Source organism: Athene noctua, chromosome 1 (assembly GCF_965140245.1).
Source record: "Athene noctua chromosome 1, bAthNoc1.hap1.1, whole genome shotgun sequence".
In the NCBI taxonomy this organism is placed as follows: Eukaryota; Metazoa; Chordata; class Aves; order Strigiformes; family Strigidae; genus Athene; species Athene noctua.
In genome coordinates this window covers 235,819,079-235,838,176 of record NC_134037.1, presented here as the reverse complement: position 1 = coordinate 235,838,176, position 19,098 = coordinate 235,819,079, and the positions used below count along the sequence as shown (strand labels likewise).

The 19,098-nt window shown below is 43.0% G+C and overlaps 1 protein-coding gene across 4 annotated transcripts in view; it reads right to left on the bottom strand.

Annotated features, from left to right (window-relative positions):
* WDFY2 (WD repeat and FYVE domain containing 2) overlaps positions 1–17,378 on the bottom strand; it is a 69,582-nt gene extending 52,204 nt beyond the window's left edge. For all 4 annotated transcript variants that reach the window (XR_012634223.1, XR_012634224.1, XM_074913568.1 and 1 more), the window contains exon 1: positions 17,150–17,378. Coding sequence is in view for 2 of the 4 variants with exons in the window: in XM_074913568.1 (XP_074769669.1) it covers positions 17,150–17,286 (137 nt within the window). In the remaining 2 variants the exon portion in view is untranslated. The remainder of the gene's footprint in view (positions 1–17,149) is intronic.
* Between the last annotated feature and the right edge of the window lie 1,720 nt (positions 17,379–19,098).

The following is a 19,098-nucleotide window of genomic DNA, read 5'->3' as shown; positions in this document are numbered from 1 at the left end:
GCAGCCCTATCCCGCATCCTTGCTTTATTTCTGCAGTTTTCCTTCTATTCTGTCCTACTGCTACCCCTATTCACTTTTTTAATAATAAAAACCTATTTTGGGTATACGGCATTTGACCTTGTTTGTGTCTTAATCTCACTCTTGGGATCGTATCGAAACCTCCCCCGACATTGGATCGGGACAATGACCAACACAGACTATTTGAATTCAAGTTCAAGTGATCTTTTCCCCATTGCATACTGCAGAATTTGTACTTGAAAGAAAACATTTTCACTGTACAATTTTTCAGGGAGAGAAAAAGCTCCAATTCAGCTGGCTTCCCCCGCAGTGCTCATGGAAAGTTGCTAAGAGCCAGTGCTGAGACTTGAAAGTTCCTACTCTTGTTTCTTCCCCAAATTGAGTCAAGTTACTACTGGGTCTCAAGAATAAAACTTTTTTTTTTTTTTTCAAAGCAGTTTAGCTTTTGAATAAACAAACACATGGAATTAAACTTGGTCCTGTTCAGAAAATATTTATAAAATATTAATATTAGTCAAAAATAAAAATCATGTGTTTGAGATGCTTCTAAATCAAACCTGGATAGGTAGAGAAAGCAGAACCATGACCCAGGTCCACAAGGGAACTTAAGGTCAGGGATACCTTAGACCTGCTGGTGTTTGGTAAGTGCACAGGTCTGGGGGTACTGTTCCCAGTAAAGAGGTAGGTACTGAAAAATGGAACTCTCATTAAACATGGTAGTTAAGCCAACCAACACAAAATGCCCAAAAGACATCTGAATTCCCACATTCTCCTCAGCCCTAGACACACTCCTGCAATCCTATCTTAGACTTCTTAGACTGTGTAAGCACCTGGATCCCAAACTCTAACCTCATGACCACATTTTTACTGCATAACAGCTTAGCTGTAAAAGGACTCAACTAAGAGGACAAGGCAGGCTGTAGTGATTGACACCACCCTCCCCAGAATCTCATCTCAAAACACAAGTCGGGGGGGGGAATTTTTCAATAAATTGATTCTGTGGAATCAATTTCAATCAATTGATCCCGTTGATTCCCTGGAAGGATGTCCATCCCCTGGTAGGATGGACATTAGCCTGGCCATTTTCCCCCCAGGAGATTCAGAAGTCACCTGTACCTGCTAAGTTCTTACAACAGCAACTCACCACTATACAAACTTATTAAAGATGTAGCAGTTTTACATAGCATCAAGAATGGATACACACCAGTTGAACAAGAATTAAACTTCTCTGCAAGGCAGGATGGACAATCACATATTTTCCCCATTCCCTCCCTCTACAACACAACTTTCCATTTCAACTTTCAGCTTCAGCAATTGATTCCCCTCCTGCCAATTGTCTAATTTTTTTGGATAATACATAACCATAACCAAATGGCAACATCAGTGTCACTGATATTGTTTCCTGGAATCACAGGTAAATTTAGTTTCATAGGAGGAAGGGAAGACAGGTTAGATATCTCGTTCTGTTTATTTTTATGTTACTTCTGCATAATGGATAGCTATTCATAATTTAAGTTTATTTGACTCCAAATCAGCTCGTCTCTCAGTAACTGGTTAAAATTGTCGTTTCCACAAGATTTAATGCAATGAAGGCCAAGCAGACTATCTATTTGTGTTCAGAGTAAGAAAGTGCAATCTTGTGGTAAGGCTAAAGCAGCAGATTTTGTAGAAATGTGCTATAAAGACTGTTGTAAAATCCTTAGGTCCTGAGTATTCGAAGTAGATGTGATTCTAAGGAGATTTTGTGGCTTTCTTAATCCTCTGATCTTGGACCTTAGCAAGGTAATCACAGTCTTATAACATTTTAGGGCTGGGCTGAAAAAATCTGACACAATTTCCTCAATACCAGAGGACCTATACCAGAGGATAATTTCAGACCAACCATCCCGAGAACAGTTAAAGTGATATTAAAAACTAAACAAGAAATTGTTAATAGAGAAGTTGTAAACACAAAAGGCTCCTACAACAGGACACTTCACACAAGAAACTCAAAATAGAATATATAAATTCCCTCACAACCCAGGAGGAAGCAATAACATACCGTGAAAGATAAGGAAAGCCCAACACTCTTTGCCACTGGAAAGCCTGGCTTCAAGACACAAAACACAGCTTAGCAACTCGGGCCAAGCTCAGGAGCAGAAGGAAAACACAGCAAAGACACACCATGCCAGAGCGTCAGAACAACGATTCTACATCTAACATGTTTCTTCTGACTCCACCACTGCCCCATCCCAATTATTGTGGCAGTGACAGCTAAGGGACACACATCATCCGTCTGCCTACCACAGCAGCTATAGATGCACTCCTCCAGTAATGCAAATATCAACTGCACTTCTGAAGCACTCATGTGATCCTGCTCACAATGAGGTCAGCAGCAAAACTCTCAAACGACATGTAGCAGGATGAAACCAACTGTGATAATTTTAGTGCTTGTCTATATATTGAAGCAAAAGCAATTACTACTTCTTCCTAATGGGAGACACCTCAGTGTACCCACATCAGCGGGTAAAGAGGAAAGAAAAAAAAAAAAAAAGGACTGAAATAAATATCATGTGAATCCTCAACCAGACACCAAAATGGAAAGAGCTCGTACAAAAATAAGCTATGTAAGCCTAAGGAAGAGAGACTTTCTCTTCATAGGCCTTTGTCCCAGTGACATACATGTAACTTCTGTTACATTATCAGTGTCAGGTAAACTGGACAAGGCAGAAGGACCTATGCAATACTTAAAGAACAACCATCTCTAGGTGTACAGTGCTTTCTGTTGCAAATGTGCTTTAAAGATTAATTAATTTAATTATTGTACCTGAAGTTTCCTATGCTTTTCTCAGGTAGAGAATCTCACAAGCTACTAAAGTAGCACATTTCCTCTTTTGGTTCCTTTGTGGTATCATGGTTTTACTAGGAAATGAAAGTTCCTCATCTTGTGTCCACCTTGAAGTTTTAATACAACCTATGAATCCTATTAACATTTTCTATAGTCATTTGGCAGCAAGCAACACCAGAGATCTTACTGAAGCCTTGGTTACATGAAAAGATAAGTGGGTGGAAAAACAATGCTTGGAGTAAGGGCTGTGGTGACTGTATACCCAACTTATTTCAAGTATTTTAGAGACTTAAAGGAACAGAAATGTCATTTTTATGACTGAAGGTCTTTTCAAAGATGAAAAGCTTAGGTAAATCCTCTCTGCAGAGGGTGTCTGGACTTCCTTGATCTTGTCCGAGCTTTGCTCTACATTTGGATCACCCAGTGAAGAATTATCTCTCCAACACGTAACACCCAATTTGTATGTTTCAAAGTGGTAGGTGGTTAGTGGCTTGTAGTTCAAAATTGGTCATTACTACAGCTTAGCACTGTTCTATGGCTTCAAAAAGGACCAAAGCTTTCACTTGGCCTGAAACAGTTGAGGGACTGTCACACTTACCAGAACTGAAGCCTGGGCTCTTCTACTGGCAGCCTGTGGAGCAGCCCCAGTGCAGCTGCAATGACACCAAGCCCACTGGAAGGAGGTCACCACCCCAGGATGGTGTAAGCAGGAGACAAGCTGGCATGTAAAGAAGCGTTCATGTCCCATCTCCCAGACTTACAGGACATGATGAAGCAATGCTTGCTCAAACCAAGTCAAAGATACTTCTCTGGGTGTCAGAAGCAAAGGCTTCTGGAGACAGATTATCTTGTCAGCTGTTGAGGAATGTGAGGACAATGTACTCACACAGATTACAGATAAAATGCTTGGGCCTCTGGTGGTGCAGTGAGTGAACACAGGAGTCTGACAGGGGGACTTGTCCACAGATGCTATGAGTGGCACCTCAGTGCTTCAACTGGGTTCCTGCCCTGCAGCCCTGTGGGTCACTGGCTGATGTCGCACACAGGAATTTGGCAGCATGTGCACTTCTGCTCAGCGTTGTGGCCCTGGGAGACCTGTCCCTCTCCCAGACATCTGGTTGAAGTTAGCCTTAAGAATCTCAAACTATTTTTGGTCTCAAATTCAGGCTTTTAAAACATTGTTACAGATCTCAAAGCAGCAAAAACGTTTAAGGCATCACCCATTTTAAGGCTTGTGTCATGTTTATACCAGTTGCTTAACTTGTTGATTTTTCTTTTAAATCACAAAACCAATTTCCCATAGGCTATCTGACACCCCACTAGCAGGGACAGCCACATGATCCGGGTGCCCCGGCGATGTGAAACACACCTAGACTAAACGGCACAGGCCTGGGATCAGTATGTGGCCGCGAGGCCACCTGGCATAGAAACTAGCAGCTGCATCCAAGCTGCGTGGTGGGAATGGACCCTGGTCCAAGCTGACTCCTAAACCCTGCCTAGGGACTGTTTGATGCCGTGCAAATTGGCCCATGGCAAGAACAATGACTGATACAAACAACCATACTGTACAGCCAGCCGGATCCCCGCGTCTGAAAACATACCCTCACACTATTTAATTTGATAGAAATACAGTCATTATAGCAACTGGCCCTGGGTTCAGCTGCCTGTTTCTTCCAGCTGGTTCATGCAGTCATTGAAAAGAGGAAACAACACTGACCCTGCCGAAGTTTGCCCTACATACATCACCCTGTGCAATACTGACTGGGCTTGTTTAGAAGAATTGGAAAGTCAGAACAAGGGGCTTGCTGTCTTTGCTCACAAGAGCTCTCCTCTCTTGTTATATTGTACACTGCAATATCTCAAGGTGGTCCATATTTTCACACTTTCCCTCCATTTTTATTAGCCTGAGGTCAGTGTAAAGGCAGTGGCCAGCAACTGAATAAACAGCAATTTCTGGTTTAAAGTCATCATACACAACAATAAACAAAATCAAACTCATAACAAAAGGATGACCGCTGCCAGGATAATGCTTCAGAGTTCACAATGGCTGGCTTGCAAATTAGGAGCCTGCCTGCAAACACAGGCAGTAACATTTATTTCTGGAAAAATTGACCCATTGAGACTGAGGTGTCAATACACACACACACACACACACAGAGCTTTTCAAAACCACTGTTTGCACTTTTCAATCCACATGCAAAACATTCAAACACAGATCACTAAGCAATTACTCATGTCATTTGCTTTTCCCACATCCAGAATTTTTGTCAAAATGGTTATTTATCTACTTCTCCCATAATACTTTGTACACAAAACACTTGCCGATATAGTTCATAGTCCATGTTTGCTGATTAAGAGCTGAATAACAATTACACTAATTTCTAAAAGAATCTGTCTCTTCAAATCATGTAAAAATGCCTGTTCATGTCAAAAAGTGCATGTGAACACGAGCTCAGTTTTAGAGTAAAGAAAAGACCATGGGAGACACTGACTGAGGCAGACCAAGACATTTGTTAGGTTTATCCAAGCTTCCTGCTTGGTGACCTCAACATTTGATGTCCTTGGGTCATTCATTCAGATGTGTTCACACCTCATAAAAAGCAGACAACTATGTTCATCCCTGATTCCTCAAAGAAGAGTTTTTTTCAGTCATCGGGTTTTTAGAAGGATGAACATACCCTGTGATCAAAAGGATGCTGTAGATGAAACTAGCCGGGGATGGAGACTTCTTGGCTTTGTTTTCTGTTAATGAAAACTTAAGGAATTCCTCACCAAGCTTCTCTCTCATCTACCAAAGAACTTACTGAGGAGGAGGGAAAGGGGTAAAAGCATCCTAAATCACAGAGGACCTTTCACAATTCAGATAAAGTTCATACATTTTCAGCACGTAAATTTTTTTTTAAACAATCAGTACATTCACAACTCTCTCCCTACTGCTTTCTCTGGTATCTAATATGGGTTAGCCACAGTATTTGAGGAAAAATTAACTGTTGGAAACACAAGGACCATCACCACCAGTATTTACAGTATTCCTTGCTTAACAAAAAAACCCCCACCTTTGCTTCTAATCTTCCACTCCAAAACCAGCACTTTGGAACTGAATTAGTGGTATACTATTGTGGGATTTCCTACCTTCCCACTGGTCATGCACTCTCCAGCCATGCTAGCAACCATAAAGAGTGTACAAAGGGGATGAAGAGGTGCCAAACAACAGAGGTCCCAAATGTCCCCCACAGACACGTCTGCAGCTGTGCAGCTCGCAGAAACCCTGCCTGCAGCAGAGTTGAGAGCATGTCTTCACAACAGCCCGTCACACTCAACACGGTTCCCCATCTGCTGGTGCTCTGCAGCATAGGCTGCCATGGGACTCCAAGCACCACAGCACGCTCTTCAAAATTTTACGTGCTTTTGCTTTTTGGCTACAAATAAACCTAGCAACAACAGGAATCAGAACGTGAACCTGACAGTTCAGTGAATGTTTGTATGGGTCTGAGCTGATGTCCCCGCTGGAAGTTCGGCAGGATCATTCACCAGCTGATATTTTGAAAGCATGATGATGGATTCATCTATTTCCACTCATTTACTGGCAGTTGCAGAAGTTAGCAAGAAGAGATTTGTTTATGAAGTCTGATTCATTTCCTGAAGGGAAGAGACTGCGCTCTTCTTCGGAAATGGATTAGTGCCTATATGTTGTGTAACCAATCCCTGCTGCATAACACACTGTTGCCAAGTACAGTGGTCTACCATCCATTGCAGTTGACATTCTTAAGCTAGCTGCTTTCCCTGATTTCTCCTGCCTGAAGAAATCCAGCACATGTCCACTCTTAGCCAGCAATGGCAGCTATTGTAATCACAAAAACTCCTAATACTTCTGTCTTCAGATGCAACACGACCTAGAAAACATGGGGTAATATCAGACAAGCATTTTTTCTCTTCAGACAGCACTAAAAGCCTTAGCTGCTAACACAGCACAAAGAATGGCCCAGGCAAGGCTCTGATAGACCTGATACACACTTTTGGAGCCTAATTATAGTTATTCTGATGGATCGGAACATAAAATAGGGCTCAACAAAACAGAATAAAGTGCATAATTTCACTGCTGCAAAAAGTATCAATTTCTTAATTCCAGTCATTAAATAACTTTAGTCCAGGCCTAGGGTACAATAAAGCCAAAGGTATCAATTTTGACTTGATAGATATATTATCTTCTCACCCTCCTCCCTCAGCACAATTAATATTGAGCCAGCTTTAGTCTCCCCTTCCCCATGTTAGTACTACTGCACTGCTCTACTTTGATCTATAGTTTTTATCAGTATCTGCTTCTGCCTGTGCTAAATAAGCCGTTATCATGGCATATTAAAAGAGTAGAGATCATTCACCTCTTGAAGCTAAATGCAGGGCTGTTCAGTAAAGACCCTTTTCACTTTCCCTCAAGCTCTTGGCCAGCAGAAAGCAGGCTACACTGAGGCTGCTGCCTGGTCAAGGGCTCCTATACCACAGCCGTTTGAAGCAATGGGACCAACAGGACAAGAGCTTGCACAAGGGCTGTATGCCTGATGTCAGAGAACAGCACAGGCGTAGGCATGAGCTTTCCTACTGGGCTTCCAGTAATTACAGAAGAGCAATCAGGATTTGACAACAGCTTATTGCTGGCAGAGCTGCTGAAATGGCCAGTGAAGCAAAGGCATGATCCGTAAATCCAGCCAAGACACTCTGTAGAGGATCTCCCCTGCCACCAGAACGCTGCAGCTGTCAATCCTGTATGCAGTCAATCCTGCACGCAGTAAAAACTAGGCTGGACCACAGGCTAGATCACTGCCATCAAAGCAGAAAGCATCTCAAATTCTACTTTCATTCTATCCCATGCACACGGTGCTGCAAAACATGAGACCTTCACAATGTCAATTTGAACCTACTCATTGTATGACTCCATAGCTGACATTTCTCTAGCAAAACACAGAGCTGAGAGGGGGGACAGAATTTCTCTGTATCAAAGAGGAAAACAGGGATGGAGTAGAGGAATGAGAAGATACATCTTAATAACACTAAGGATGAAGAAGAAAATGTGTAAAGTAAGGATAATTCAACAGATAAGGAAAATGAGTGCAAACTAGTTACAAGTAAAACGTAAGCCATCATTTCCAGTTTCATGGCACAGATTCCTAAAGTTTCCAACATACTAAAGGGGGCAAAATACTGAATGAGGGCCTGTCTCTTAAGAGGGGATTACATTACATGGTTTTCTGAGATAAAGGGCAATTGTATTAAATGAAAAGGCAATCCCTTCTGGATCTTTGTGTAATTAACTGGGCTAGAAACATACATATAGGCAAATAGCTTACAGAATACTGAGTTCAACACTCAGTGTCAGCTGACATCTGCAAGGAAAGAAATCTCAGTGTAGGTGTTCTTGGAGAAGCATCCAAACCATAAGAGACAGCAAAGCTTATCTTACAGATGTACTGCTTCAGAAATGTTAAACAACAAGAAGGAAAGCATAAGAACAGGCTAACTTTCAGTTGTCTCCTTCATCCTATCTTGCTTCACAATAAACCTACTGGATTTCCTCTTTCAGTCACTGCCTATATGTATTTCAATCCAAGCCAGAGATAAGATAAATATCATATAAATGGAAGTTGGAGACTGTTGGTACCTATAGATCTAAATCTTGAAATCACTGTGCTAGGAGGATACATACACCACTCTGAACCAACACCAAAATCCTCCCTCATCTCCCATCCTCTAGCATGCGTTAGCTTGCATAAATGTAATTATGTTTTTGCTCTAGCTTATTACCTTTTAAGCTAAACTAAAAGCTTTAGCACCAACTTATGGTTAGACCTTACTAGAGCTTTAAAAAACGTCTGTTTACTTTAAGACCCTAAAGTACTCCACAAGGCAGATGCACCTGCATGCTTAAGAATACAATTAAACCTTTATTTGCTATTATAAGTGAATTCAAAGCTGAAGGTAAATTTGTCAAATTTGCACTCACTGCTGTAGGTGCAAAATCCCATTACCTGTCACATTCTAAACACAGGCAAGGATCTTCTCTCCATATCCCTTCAAGATGGGGCACTGTATCTGCTCTATCACATGAATCCAGATAATTCTAATCCAGATAAATCAGCCTTGTGGCAAAACAGGACAATTCGCATTAGGACAGCTTTTTCTCAGACTTCTCTCCTCAGGTCTCAACTCCTAAGGAAACTACTATTACAGACTTGTAAATGTCAAAAGCATTGCCTTCTGGAGCTGATCAATCACTACTGTTATTTAAAAAAACCTAAGAACATTGATCTTCTACCTCACAGTAAGAAGGAATGATATAGGATTTGGGGAATAAAAGACAAGGTTAGATCAAACTTCTTGGTAAACTTGGCAGCAGAACAGCAGCGCTCTTCTACCCAGAACTATGCTTTGGCATCGCCTTTGATTCAGTGCTCAAAACATTAAGAGTTCCCTGAAAAAGTTAAATTAAGTGGTGAATACACATGGTATGACAAGCAAAGCCCATATGCTCAAAGTCTGGCCAAGGTTAGTTACACAATGCTATTTCCTGCAGCCTGACTAGGAGAAAAATTAAAGCACCACTTTTTTTTAACCCAGCCTCCACAACTGTTCTCCCTCTTATGAGGATGAAGGCTGTATTTTGTCCATCTAAATTTTCAGCACAATCTAATTTGCAAAATTTACTACCTGCTCTCTGATAGCCAAATATCCATTTTGGCTGTTATTTATGCACAGTTTCAAGCCATCAGGCACACAGTCTGTTACATATGAAGAACCCAGAGAGGTGCATATGGGTTCATGATTATGTAAAGCTCCCTCCCTGGAGGGCTGCCTGGTAAACTTACCCTCTCCTGCTTCTCCTTTCATGAAATTGCCCTTTTCTTTTTCCAGGCTTGGTCACTTCCCCAATCTGTTTGCTGGAGTACTTGCCATGCCCATGTGGATGCTTCTTATATAGTTTTTCAATTTACAGCATTTCATACTTCACCTCACAAATGTATAAAGAAGGAAGGTGGTTTTTTTCTTTCCTAAAACAACCCATGTAGGACAAGGCTCTGCTGAACGGGATGCATCCCACTGTATGTAGCTATTCTCAGCACCCCATGGCCACTGCTCTCATCCCCTCCCGTGGTACCCCATCCCAGCCTGCCACATCCTACAGCACCATAGCTGCATCCATCACTCCCTCACGCCATATGCAGAGAGAAAACAGCTGTGGTTTTCCTTGATCCCAACCTTGCAACAGACCATATGATAGGGACTAGTGCAATTCTCATCAAATCCTTTGGCAAATACATGCAGATTCTAGCAGAGTTTTATATAAAACCACTCATGTTTGACAGGTTTGTGATGGAAGAACCATGGGCAACGCAATCAAGCACAGCTTCTGGGGTACTTTTATGTGAATGGCCTTCCAAAATCCAAGAGGTTATGGGGCAAAGAACACAGTGATGCACAGAAGATACTTGTGCAAAAGCCAATTGTTCTCCTTAGGGAGAGCTTTCTAAAAAGCTGTTAGAACTCCCCAGCACGGGAGCATGCATGTTCTTGCATTATGCCCTCCCATTCTCTCCTTCCCATTTGTTCTCTGAGCCACCAGGTATATTGTCTTTTCTGACGACTGTTACAAACAACATTTTACAAAACTTGTGCCACTTTTGAGCAGTTCCTTTGCATGTATTATCACATAGCTGAAAGATGTTGTCGGGAAACCTGCGCACAGATTACTACTATCTGCAGATACCATGCAGGAAACAGTGCAGCTGGAGAGGTGGAAAAAAAGAAAAAAAAAAAAAAAAAAGTCTGCCTCATAAGGTAGGCCAAACTGACATTTCTATTGTGCTACAACTTCACATGCTATTTGACACCTTCAGTCCGCTAAGTGACCCTCAGTGAAAGGCCAGCCTTACTCAACTAGCCTGGTAGCTTCAAGACTGTTGTAATTCCTTTATTTTAAGGTATTGCAGCCATTTAATGCTGCAGCATCACTGCCTTCTCTAGTCATCTTTAGCTTTATGAGAAAAACCAACAAGTTTTCCGCAACAGCCCATTTTTAGTTATACGTCAGCTCTGTACTCCACATACTTCATAACTGGCATTTGTTTTTCTTCCAGGGGCTGTGGGGCACACACAGAGGTGGCATTGTGCAGTTGCCTCTCAGCGAGGAGCGTTGTTTAGCTGCAGAACTAGAGAGACTGCAGGGGAAGGTCACCAACCCCGACAGACACGCTGATGAGAGATCCAGTCTCTGTGTAAGCAGATGCCAGTGAAATTAAAACGGGGTCAGGGAAGACAAGAAGAAAAATGAGAACTGGTTAATATAGAAGGCAGATACACCATGTCGAAACTTGCTGCAACTCAAGAGCATTGTTCAGCAACTGGTAGAAAAAGGCTACCGTAAAGAAAACAGAAGGTATATTAAGTACCTCTCCTCATTCCAAATAAAGCTCATAACATAAGATACATTCATCTACACCTTTTATATAAAGAATAATCTCTAAAACAGAGAGGCAAGCAAAACCCACTGCATCTCTGATGCTAAATGCTCAAGCACCTCATGTTCCACTCTATTGTGATGCCTAACTGCGCTGCTGAAACTGGGTCTGTACAAGTCATGGTCCAAGCCACCTCACATCACATTTTTGCAGCTGTCACCTTGCAGTTAAGACATGATCTTAATAAATACAACTGCAGGAATTGCACCAATTTGTGCATTGACCTACATGAGCTAGCAGTTGCAGGTTCAGATCAGAAAGACAAGACTAAGTGCTTGTGCTTTAAATCTTTTAACTGACACTAAGTACTCGGGGAAGAGCATTGTAAGGCAAGGGAATATACAAGTTTGGGCAAACTTCAAGTTATCTCCTGGTGGCACAGTCCTGCAGAGGGTTAAAAAAATATACTTTGCAAAGTCTCCCACAAGTTACTAAGTAGTGTTTATCATCCCCAACAAGTCCTCAGCAAAACATTTTATGTGCTAGTCCCAGGATTTTGGCATCTCAACAGGATACATGTTAGTCAAATCAGGAACAATTACTTTTCAACATCTGCAACAATTTCTCATTCCAAGAGCTTTTGGACCTCCTGTCTTCTCTTAAGCCTCTCGCCAGCATCCACTTCTTTCACTCAAACGGCCAGTGCTAACCTCCACCCTGAACTTTATTCCAAACAGAGTCATCAAGTTGCAACACATCAAATTAGTTTAAAAAAATTCAGAGCAAATAAGTTGCATCTACAGCAATAGGTCGCTTACGAACCTTTGCACTGCTAGTGTAGAGTTCCTTCATTTCTTCTCAACAATTCTATCAAAATTTAAAGAACTTCCAGGCACAGACAAGTCCTTTTACACCTGTGAAGAGCATTCACACCTTCTGCACTGCTTGAACTACTGCTCATGCGGCAATAAACTGGGTGTGAAACCTGCAGGGGTTTAAACCGATAAACATACACAAACAGACAGCATCAAAATCAGTTCTTACACCACCTGCACTTCTGCTGTGAACCAACATACACACACAAAGCAGAGCAGCCGTCAGTGACATAACCCTGTGCTTAGATGAGAATTACAGACCTGTATTGAAACCACACTGCTGAGCAAAGCAATCACGTTCTACCATTCCACCACAGGAGAACGGAAACCCAGAGAGTTTACCAAGGGTCTGTGGTTCCCTTATGTCCTGCCTGGATGTAGCACTGAGTGCAGTATCCCACCTTTTGATCAGAGGTATTTCACAGGCGTTAACTATAATACTATGTGCTTTATACACTAGATATGGGCAAGAAAAGCATAAGGAGCAAAAGATGGCTTTTGATATATTTAAGGGTGAAAAGATCACACTTCTCCACGCTAGAAGGTATGTCAGCAGGATGCCAAAGACAACACCCACATTTCTTGTCATATATGCACATTCCCATTCCTAGTTCACCATTAGTGAAGTCTGCCCATCTACACAAGTCAGTCATTCATTTATTTTTTGTACTCCCTAAAAAACCTGCTACTTAGCATAGTCAGAAGACAAGACTTGGACAACAGCTTAAGTGCACATCTGCACTAAAAAAACCTCTTCAGTACATATCTGCATTTAAAAACCTCAAAGTAAACCAAACCTTGCCACACAAGATCTGCAGTTTTCCCTATGTGAGATGAAGACACTAATATGAATGTACATGACAGTCTGGGCTCACTGTTTATACATGATCCATATAAAGAAGCTGAGATATCTTAGTTCAAAAGGAACTTAAGATGATACAAAGTAGTGGAGAAGACAAAAGTCTCTGTTCCCTTAATTTAAAAAATAAAAATTCCTATGGCATAAATATTTTTCTCATAGGTTTTGTCACCATGTAGGAGACTAGAATGCCTGTTTCTTAAAAATAAAGGATTTTGACAATTTTCAGTTGTCTATGAAAGCTTTTGAGTTCCCATAAATACTTGAAGGAGAACAGTTCTTGACTGCAACACCTACACTTCCAAGATCTGTAGCATGGAAGTGAGCAGAGAACTCCCACCCAAAAGAGGGCAGAGACCAGAGTTCATAATTATCAGGAAAGTTGCCTACACCAGCATATATCTAAGATTTGCTCACCTCCAATATAGCTAGTGGCAAAAAAGATAGCTAGTGGTAAAGTGCAGGTTTACCACGATGACACCTAGCCCCCTCCTGCCAGTCTTGCATGGTGACACAGGATCAGCACATCCGACACCCAGAAGAATTAACACTCAGTCCCACAGCAGGCTCTTAAGAAACACAGGAGTGTGCCAACACCAAGCAGAACTGCTTGCACTGAAAGCTGGGTGAGTCAGTGCACTTCTCCCACCATATCCATGCTCAGGTAAGATTAATGACACTAAATCTTCTCTGGAGTGCAGAGTTAGATATGTCTGAACTTGACATGCCAGTGACCTACTTTTCAGACATGCCCAACACCCACATCTCCCTCTGAAGGCAAAAAAAGACAGGGATGCTCAGCAATTTTGAAAAGGTTGCACATGCTTTTAACACACAGAAAGCTGATTACAACTAAAGGCCAGCTGTGCACATTAGAAAAATCCCACTTTAGCTTCACGCATAGCACCTAGGGCATTCAGTGCTATGGATCACTCAAGACTCTACATGTTTGGATATATGTGTCTGTTAATTCCAGCCATTTGCTAGCAGGTGAAAGAGCATGGATGAAAGCTAATAATTTCTTTCTTGTAGCCCTCCTGCATCAGAGTTATACATTCTTGGATAACAAATGCTGCCTCATCTTTAACTCTCACCTGCCTAGACAAGTGCATCCCTTTTCCTTAGAAGAAAAATAAAATTGTATCCTATCCCTCCTAATGCACAACAACTGTACTGTAAAGAGATACAGGGTCAGTCTATTTTGGCCTAGTAAGGAATCAGGCAAAACAACTAAGATTAGGACACAATGCACTTTGTTCAACTAACGTGACTGAGTAGGATTCAGAAGAGAAAATACGTAGGGCATACAGGTGATGCACACTGAAAAGAAACTCCAACCTTGCAGATTACGTGAAGTTTAGATAAACTAGTTAAATATGTAAAACCCATCCCCAATTCATTCTTTCCCCCTCTATGCCACTCTTTATGATAAATAACCACACTCTTTATTATTGTTATTTTATTTCTTAAAATATGTGCATGGATGTGCTACAAATACAACGATTCAGAGCTATATAATGCATAACTATGTCTGCAAGCTATAGCTAAAACCACTTCCGTGTCTTTTAAAACTAGATAAAACCACTGGTGCCATAAAAAAATAGAGACTAGAGACTGAGCTCCTGCTTTGAACGGTTTATGGTTATGGAGCCACATCATGCCCTAAAGAAAACCTTTAAAGTGGTGCCTAGCTGTTGTGTATGTTAAGACTACTAGCAGCTTCAACATTGATATATTCAGCCCCAGTGGACTGATGGAAAACTCCCTCCGCTTCATCTCCAGAAGACGTCCTACCCCAGCCTGAAGCAAGTGCTGGAGATGGTAAGTCGTTTCAGCTGAAGTTATCTGCAAAAGTTCCAGAACATTTCTCTCATACGAGCAGTACATATCACAGGCTGGTAAACGTGGCCAAAACTCACTTATTTGACTAACAAGAGACAAATAAAATCTCCATAACCATCCTTTACAGTTTCCAGGGATCTCTAAACGCCCTCCGCATTTCAAGGCCATTAAACAACCATTAAGTCAACACTAGCACTAGAAGCCAGGTCCAAACAAAGATTTGCCAAGCCTAAGCAACAGGTATTGAGAGTCTGATAAATTATGCTTCCACACCAAGTATCCTGAGACCTCCAAGTTTGACTCCTAACCTGCTATTCCTTCCAAGTAAGTTTAGACTCTGAAACTTTTATTTACAATAAAAATGTTAATGCAGATGGAAAATGAAGGAAAAAGCCATCAATCAGCATCTTCATGCCTAAAGAAATAAAAGGCACGATCGTAGCTTACAGCATCTCCAAGACACCACAAACCAGCCCCACAAGCAGGCAAATTACCTGGTTAGCACCTTTAAACAGAAAATAACCTGGGAACCTCCAGACTTACTACAGTATTTAATGTCCATAGAGCTATCCTGTATCACCAGCAAAGCTTTAGACATCTATCAGCACATCTAAAAGCAGACTTCTTTACTGGTTTCATCGGTAAGTACGACGTAACTGAGCTACCCCAAGGGGTTGCTCTAGGATGGAAAGGGCAAGAGTGGTGCTCATGAACTAGCAGTTTCTTAGTGGGAAACCCCAAGTTTCTGCTTCACCACTTGTTTCTTGAACCTGACATCTCGATTATTAGTGAAACAAAGATCTCTCACCAATGCCTTTCTCTACAGAGAAATGACAACTTGGAGCATCAACCTATTCTCAACAATACATACCTGCTAAAACAGCAGAAGCGACTTATTTTTTCTAAGGTGGGGGGAGAGGCAGAGATTGTGATACAGACATATACAAGAGCAAATGGATTTCAGGAATACTTTCTTAAAGATAAAAAGAATTGGTTGAGTAAACCTAACAAGCTACAGTGAGCTGACACATAGTCAAGCTTTATTCAGTTTCACAACAAATAAGTAAAAATTTTAAAGAAAATGAAATCGTGGCAATGTAGCAATGTAAACCTGCTTAAAGTCCCTTTTACAGTATACTTGCTTTAAGTAGCTCAGCTTCTCTTGCTATGAGGCACGAGAGTTCACTTGGAGAGCACAGCTTAGCCGAACTTACATGATCTTAAATTTGCACGTATTTGACAGCTAGCTGAAAACTAACGCATGGTGAGGACAAAGAAAAGATGAAAGACATACTGACAGTTTTCCAGAAAGCTATCAGAGACATAAAAGCAGACACTCAACAGGAGAACAGGCATCCAAGAGAAAAAGTCCACCAGAAAAACCCTTGAAAATCAAAACATATTCTTACATCGGTCAACATTTTGTCTTTAAAGCTAGGGAAACAGGTTACACACCATGTACCCGAATTGCAAAGAAACTCTGCTTAAAATAATTATTTATAGAGTCCGCAAGAAAGATGAGCTCTTACTTTAAAGGCAGGCACCTTCAGGATGGAGTTTTTAAGCTCCAGCTTCAGGGCTGAATTAAGTTTGAGCTCTTTCAGAAGAGAAAAAGCTGCCTCTGGGCAGCCTCAGACCCTGCACAGCCCAGCTAAACGGCCTGAAAACATTTTCCTCTTTGGCAGCTTTACAACACGGGATTTAACTCCAAGATCTTATCGCTGATATGGTATTTTAAACAATTACCAAGAAACGTTTAGAGAGGAGAAACGGGAACCAAAACTTACGATTTAGCCAACGCCACCGCAATCTTTACGCAAGGTCAGAGATCTCCACAGCCTTCCCGGCAATTTTTGTGATGGAGGCTATCTCAGATCCCATTTTACCCACGTTAAGAAAAGTCACTCAAGTGTTGCAAGTTCCAGCAGCGCCCCAGCCTACCCACCGCCCTGACCCACACGGTGGTGGAGGAGGAGATGGGCACCAAGCAGGAGACCCCTGCCCCAAGCTCGTTCCCCTCCAGGACCAGAAGTGGCTGCCTAAAGCCATGTCCCCATGCTGGACCACCGCGACCCTGACGCTTGCCCAGACTCCGGTGGTGGAGTCTACAGTCACATCAGTGATGGCCGGTGGTCTGTCATCACCGGTCTGTCTGCCGGTGACGGTGGTGGACCACCACGGCAGGACCTGTCACCTCCCACCATCACTCGTCGGTAGCGGTGGCAGGTGGCAGAGCACCGCCACGGCCCCGCGGGACCTGTGGATGCCCGCTCCCCGGTACCTGTCCTCGGAGACGCTGATGACCCCGTCCTCCTTGGGCACTATCGCTGCCATGTTCACCACCTCCTGCGAGCCCTCCACTTTGTTGAGCAGGAGGGGCTTGCGAGTCAGCGCCTTGGGCTGAGGCTCCGCCGCCATGGGCGCCGCGGGGCCAGCGGGCACCGCCGCTGCGGTCGGAGGAGGCTGCGGCCGGGGGAGGCGGCCCGCACTGCCGAGGCGGAGGAGGGACTTGCCCGAGCCGGGCACGGCCGCGGGCTGCCTGGGAAGCAGGAACCAACGCGGCGGCGGCGGCGGCACCGCCCCCGAGCCGGGCTGGGCCGGGCCGGGCCGGGCGGGGCGGGGCGGTCTGAGCGGGGGAAAATGGCGGCCGCCCGCCGCCATCTCGCACTGTCGGTTCGCGGCGCCTTGCCTTTGCGAGGGAAAACTTTTGGTCAGGCGGTGGTTTAAACATACATCTCCTTCAATGGCCGCCCTCCCAGGGCAGCGGGCTGCCCGGGCCGAGGGCGGGTACGCCTCAGAGGGCAGCCAGGGAAATGTGTCCTGCTTCTGACAAGTGCCTAGTGCTCCTCTCTTGGCACGGCTTTACTCTCCGCCCCGTAGTCACATCGCTGTGAATCCTTTTGCGAAAGAAAGGGGAGCAAATATTAAAGGGGGCGATTGCTTCCCTCTGTTTACATTACTTCCTATCTGAGTTTATCTTGGGACTGAAGGTCAGCATATGAGTTGAAGACAGGATTTCTGCTGCTACGCGAGACAGTGGGACCTTGTATTAAACTTTCTATCGTTTCTGCATCACACAACGTTTACATAATTGAACAATTTCTATGTGAATTTCAGTATTTGGTGTTAAAAATGGGTGAAAAAATGCGGAGGGTCAGTACAAGTCTTGCAGCAGGTATGGGTTGGTAGCAAGTTTGCAGTGTGGCAGTGATGGCAGTAGAAATTTATCATCGGAGAGTTTATTCCATTGGAGAGTTTATTCCTAATGGAAACTCAATAGGCTTCCAGTAGCTTCTTTTCAGCAAGATGCTACTTTTCACTCACTTTTCTGTATGGATTCACTGAGGTCCAAGAAGGTCAGATCACTTACCCAAGGCTCTGTGCTAAAGCCAGTATAAAAGGACTTCCTCCTGAAGTATATGCCAAACTTTCATGATCTGTCTCAAAAGATTCTGGAAAATCATGCTCAATGTTTGAACTGTTGTCCTACATCGCAGAAGTTGTCAGCGGATTCGAAACCGTTATTTCATCTGTAACTTTAAATTTACCCACACTAAGCCAATGAGCAGCAGTTCTCTGTGAAAAAATTCAGTGCTTCTGCCCATCAGCAGAAAAACTGAGGAGACTTGCAAGTGTTCAGTTACGAAAAACTCAAAGATCAGGAGTATACTTTTTCTCTGGGAGTAACATAGAGCAGCGTCAGTCATGGAACAAATCCTAGCTGCCAACTCAGCACTTATGTTGCCTATGTAGTAGATATAAGTAACAGACAAAAGATACAGTAAACTCTTTTGGGGCAGAAACTAAATTTTCATAATGTTTAGTAATCTGTGTTATGCTCAACAAACAAGCAGTATCTGCAGGACCACAGCAAGATATTTAAACTTTACTTGACTGGAGCACATGTCTTACGAGGAGCGGCTGAGGGAACTGGGGGTGTTTAGTCTGGAGAAGAGGAGGCTGAGGGGAGACCTCATCGCCCTCTACAGCTCCCTGAAAGGAGGTTGCAGAGAGCTGGGGATGAGTCTCTTTAACCAAGTAATAAGCAACAGGACAAGCGGGAATGGCCTCAAGTTGCACCAGGGAAGGTTTAGACTAGATATTAGGAAGCATTTCTTTACAGAACGGGTTGTTAGGTGTTGGACAGTGGTGGAGTCCCCATCCCTGGAGGTGTTTAAGAGTCAGGTTGACATAGCGCTGAGGGATATGGTGTAGTTGAGAACAGTCAGT